General features: G+C 37.2%; 1 protein-coding gene across 2 annotated transcripts; it reads left to right on the top strand.

The window, feature by feature from the left end:
* The first annotated feature begins 542 nt into the window (after positions 1 to 542).
* Positions 543 to 5,190, top strand: LOC111007231 (forkhead-associated (FHA) domain-containing protein). 2 transcript variants are annotated; one of them, XM_022279524.2, is made up of 6 exons: positions 543 to 949; positions 1,038 to 1,240; positions 1,482 to 3,548; positions 3,629 to 3,761; positions 3,906 to 4,291; positions 4,837 to 5,190. In XM_022279524.2, exons 1-6 carry the CDS (start codon positions 682 to 684, stop codon positions 5,071 to 5,073), a joined length of 3,294 nt encoding a protein of 1,097 aa, XP_022135216.1. In that variant the 5' UTR covers positions 543 to 681; the 3' UTR covers positions 5,074 to 5,190. The 2 variants fall into 2 exon arrangements, with proteins under 2 accessions (XP_022135216.1, XP_022135215.1); XM_022279523.2 differs by having other exon boundaries at positions 1,470 to 3,548.
* Positions 5,191 to 5,565: the final 375 nt, after the last annotated feature.

The raw sequence follows: 5,565 nt of genomic DNA, 5'->3' as shown, positions 1-5,565 counted from the left end.
TGGTTCATTTTAGTCTACTTTCAAATTGTTCGTTTTTATCTTTATACTCTTAAAAAGTGACTATTTTGGTCCCTTAATTTTTAAATCACATTTTTTCTATTACAATTTCAAGATGACACTATACTCAATATATTTCTTAAAATGTAATTGTGACTTTATAACGAGCGTTTCCATTATGTGTAGAATTTGTGTTAAATTTTGCAAATAGAGACAAAAATGGTAATTTTTTAAAGTTACATGAACGAAAACGAATATTTTTGAAGTATAAAAACAAAAATGAATTAAAATTAAAAATAGAGAAACCGAAATGAATATTTTAAAAATTAGGGGTTCAAAATAAACCAAAGCTTGCAGTAGAGAGACTAAAATTTTCTTTTCTACTTAAAAAAAAAAAAAAACTCAACCAATTAATTATTGAAACAAGTTGTTTTAATAAATTGTAACGGCAGACCTTTTCCATCACAATTGAAGGCTGAAAGATATAAACAAGAAATAATGATTCGTAGCCGTTCAATAATTTTTCTCAACGGTTATTTTTTCAAATATTCAAAATACGAACAGACTAAGCAACATCCAATCTGTCCTCTCTCCCACGGGGCGACTACAAAATTCGAAACCCATTCCCTCTCATTTCTCAAGAAAATCGAAGAAAACTGAACTGTGTCCTCTTCCAAAGAAAAAATGGCGGACAGGGAAGAAGAAGAAAGCAAACCAGACCTCAACGATAAGAAAATCCCGGTCTTCACCGTCCTAAAGAACGGCGCAATTCTCAAGAACATCTTCATACTCAACAATTTTCCAAATCCAGGGAACGAGGAGGAGGTAATAATCCTCGGACGACACCCAGATTGCAACATAATGCTGACACACCCCAGCATTAGCAGATTCCATCTCCAAATCCATTCGAATCCCTCTTCGCTAAAGCTCTGTTTGGTGGATTTGTCATCGGGTAATAGAATAGTAATGCCCTTTTCTTTTTTTGTTTCTTTTTGACTTCGTCAATTTTTGGCCTCTAATGGAATCTGGGTCTTGTGTAGTGCACGGAACATGGGTTTCAGGGAAGAAGATTGAAGCAGGGGCTAGAGTGGAGATGAGGGAAGGGAATACTCTGAGAGTCGGTGGTTCAAGCCGAATTTACAGACTTCATTGGGTTCCTTTGAGCCGTGTTTATGATTTCGAAATAGAGAAGAAAGAAGAGGAAGTTGCAATTGCAGAGGAAAGAGCTGTGGAGAATTGTGAGGTAATATCTGACCTTAAGGTGTTTGTGAAAATGTTTCTGTCAGATTTAATTTTTTTTAACTTGACATATGTGGTTTGTTATTAATTAGTGGTTGAACTTGGGTTTGGAACTTTTGTTTGAAGGTATAGAAATAGAGATTTTATGTGGGGGAAAAAGGTTAACATTGATAAGAAATGGAGTTCATTTGATTAAATCTGATTTGTATCTTTTACTTGTTCTTATTAAATAGATCGTTTTGCAGAAGGAGAACTCATTGTTGGATGAAAAGAAAGAAACTGTGAAGGATTTATTTTTTGGTAATATTGTTGAGCCTTTGTATTCTGATGAGGATTGGAGCATAGAGATGATGAAAGAGGTCACTTCAGCACCTCCAATGGGTGAATTTGAGGGCATGGTTGTGTCTCCGGTTGATGGTGGTGAAAGCGAGAGTCACTTGAGAAATGAATGCCCACAGGAGGAAACTTGTTTGTTGAGCAAACCTTTCGGAAACGAATCGAAAAGTTTGTTTGCGCCTCTTTCAGCAGAGAATCTGTCTTTCAATGTTGAAAACATTATCATGTCCTCATTCTTTGGCAGTGAAAACAAGAGTACGTCGAGTATATGGACCATGCCATTGGAAAATGAATCAAGAATTTCTTCGAGTGGAAATCAACAATTGCTGCACCATGGAAAGGAGAGCCCTCAATCCGTTTCTCTGCCTCTTTCAGCAGAGAATTTGTCTTTCAATGTTGAAAACATTATCATGTCTTCATTCTTTAGCAGTGAAAGCAAGAGTTCGTCAAGTAATACGTTTGATCAGGAGGAAACTGATAGAAGCTGGACCATACCGTTGGAAAATAAATCAAAAAATCTGTCTGTGGTTGATGATAGGAAGCCTGCTCCAGCGAACGGATATCGACAATTTGACAATGAAAACCAGAGCCCACAAACCCATTCCGTGCCTCTTTGCAAAGAGAATTCTTCTAATGTTGAAGACAATGACATGTTTGAACAGAAGGAAATTAGTAGCATCATGACCATACCACTTGGACATGAACTAACCGATGAGGCTGTGGCGGATGATGCAAAGCCTATTTCACACGAAAGTCAAAACTTTGATCTCGAAAATGAATCACCCCAATCCGTGCTTCTTTCAGGGAAGAATTTGTCTTCAGATGTTGAAACCCAAAATCTTTCAATATGTGAAGTAAATTCTCTCATTTACGATGTTGGAAATGTTGTAGAAACTATCACAGAAAAGGAAGAGTTAATGGTAGAGCATGAGCTGCATCCTCTGGAATACAATCATTCTTCAGTTAGCACAGAAGAAAGGATTCACGAAACGGAAACACTAGACAAAATCGAAACAGAAGTTGAGGAAGTTAATGTAGATGAAGGAAATGGAGATTTCTATCATACATATCAGGTAAAAGAGTCTCTTCTGAATTGGCAATCACAGTACATAAATGAGACCTCTATGAAGTCTACACCTGAGGTAATACCAAACTTGCCAATGAACCAGAATGTTGGATGTTGTGTTGAAGAAAAAGATACTGCAGGATACGAAACACTCAAACCGACCAAAAGCGTACAGGAGAAGGACCATGAACAGAAGGAACTCTCAGAGCCCGGTACTGTGTCTTCTTCAATGGAATTTGTTAACTCATCTCTTCCGGATGAGGATGTTTCCCTGGAGATTTCAGTTGAGAAAGAATTTCAGACACCGAGATCTGATAATGTATCAGCCATGGGGGATAGCATTTGGTTAAGAAGAGGTAAACCAAATAGTTTTCCTCGAATCGAAACAGGCGTGAATCGAGCAAATCGAGTAGGGACGTCTTTAACGGATGAAATTAATCATGAAATAGCAGAAGATGAAACAGTAGTAAATACCCTTCTCCCAATTTTGGGTGAGGAGGAAGAAGAAATCTTTACTCCAGACAAGGAGAATTTCACACCAAACACACTTTTGATGAAGTCATTGAAAAAGAAGGCTAACATAGAAGACAGTGTGAAGAATTCCTCCAGGCCATCCAAGTCCCAATCATCAATTTTCAAGTCTAGACAAAAAATCAAACCAGAAGAACTAAGTGAAGAATCAGACAAAGAGAACCAAACTCCCAGATTTCTCCAAGAACAGAAACTGGCAAAAAGTATCTCTAAGAATAGGAGGTTTGGAAAGGATAAAAAAGTGATGAAGAGAGGGGGAGGAGAACGGGCACCGTTTCAATCTTTGCAGTCGAACTTGGCCGGAAAAAAGAGACCGGAGGTTACTGTAGTTAATTCTGCTAGAAAGAGTAATATATCTGTTTGCACAGGGGCCATGAAGGTCAGTTTCTCAACTATTCATCACATGCTTTCAAATGATTCTATAAAGAATATATAAGTATGATAAATGTGTCTTAGCAGAATAAATTCACAGAAGGAAAGAAGCGATGGACTATGGTTGTGGACATCAATTCTCTTCTGAACAAGGAATCAATGAAGTCACTAAAACTTTTACAAGGTCTTCAGGGGACACATTTGATCGTTCCAAGAATGGGTAACGAGCTTGAGAAGTTTCTTTAATTTTTCTCAATAAAAAGCGAGGTTTTTCATTAAAAAAAAAAAGAGGTCGTAGTTTTCTTGTTTGATCTATGTTTACTTATCAAATCTTTCTAAATTAGTCATTTCTTATTGGAATCAGTCATAAGGGAGCTAGACTGCTTGAGGAGACATGGTAGCCTATTCCGAAAAACGACGGAGGCGGCTTCGATTCTTCAATGGATTGAAGATTGTATGGTGCAAACAAGGTGGTGGATTCATGTTCAGAGTTCAGATGAAGGTGGCAGGCCTCCTGCGACGTCTCCTGCTACTCCTCGATCTCCATATACCGAAGGGAGTCAGAGTTTGTTGTGGCGGACAGCAAGCTCAATTCAATCCATCACCCAGAGAAGTTTCATGGAAGTTCTTTCACCAACTGCAGAAGATCATATCCTTGAATGCGCACTGCACTTTAGGAGGGGAGTGAATCATGGACAGCTCGTTCTTTTAAGCGACGACGTGACCTTGAAAATTAAAGCCATGGCTGAGGTACTACTATCACTAGAACTTAACTTCAGTTTTTCTGTTTGTTGCATATTAGAATGAAGGCCATAATATATGTTTAATCCGTAATGTTAGAATGTTTATTCGATTTAATTCTTGTAGTAAAAAGTTTCAGTTTAGGAGAAATTAATGCCATCTAGAAGAGAATAGGAAAGGACAGAATTACTTCCAACTTTTTAAAAATTTGGATGAATTAAAAATTTTCCTTAGGTGACCTCTTCTAAATTTCTGCCAACTCGTTGAGTATCATGTCATGTCATGTCGAAGCTTACCATTGGCAACCTTTAATATCTACACATGGAAAAGGTAGAATCGAAAAGTATTAAAACGTTAAGGGACTAAATTTTTGAAACACCCCAATATTAGAGACAACAAACATATATGTTTAGCTTGGAAGAAAGGACTATAATCGATCTCATAGATACAATATAGAATTTTGTGGAAAGCTTCATGTTAGAGGAAGCACTATACTCAAATCATTGATCGTTTCATACAACTTTCTCCCAATCATGGCCATTTTTGTTCTATAGGGATTAATTTGTGAAACAGCCAAAGAATTCAGGGAGAGTCTGGTGAATCCATTTTCAGAGAGGTTCTTGTGGGCTGACAGTTCTCCCAGAGGCCTTACCTGGTCTTGCCCCGATGATGTCGTCTTGAGGGAACGGTACGATCGATGCTCGTCATGGTCGTTGAAAGGGACGGCTGAGGGGGCAAAGGGTCTGAAGCTCATTTTGCTTCACAATTCCCATTATGGAATGCTCAGATAATGTAGCCTGCCTGTATTTTGGATAAGAGATTTCTGTTTTCTTTTGTAATACCAAATTCTATTTGGTTCTTTGGACCCGTTTGGATTACTTAAAAAATGAAGAGCCGTTTTGCAGATTCTTGCAAACTTGTGAACTTCTAATTTAAGCACTTTAAAGATATATATTTTTCCTTAAAACACTGTCTACAAAATGGTTTGAATTAAAATAATGGTGCGTTTGGTTATATTTTCTTTGACAAGTTTATTTAGCTGTATTGTCAGGTAAAAGTGACTCTACGAATGTTAAATTATCATAAACCGATTCTAAAATGATTTTTGATCTATCACTTTTTGGATAATCAATTTTAAAGTGGTTTTTAAAAAATGGCTATAAACCAATTTGATTATTAGAAAAGTGGTTTTTTTTTTTACCAAACACTCTCGATTTAAAAAGAAAAAAAGAAAAACTGTTCGCCGTCCAAAATCATCACCGGTGCCGGTGGTGCTTCAAAGT

Source organism: Momordica charantia (genome assembly GCF_013281855.1).
Source record: "Momordica charantia cultivar OHB3-1 chromosome 11 unlocalized genomic scaffold, Mcharantia_2.0 BLBB01000011.1, whole genome shotgun sequence".
Lineage (NCBI taxonomy): Eukaryota > Viridiplantae > Streptophyta > Magnoliopsida > Cucurbitales > Cucurbitaceae > Momordica > Momordica charantia.
Note: the sequence above shows the minus strand (reverse complement) of the source record. Positions and strands in the feature narration are given on the sequence as shown.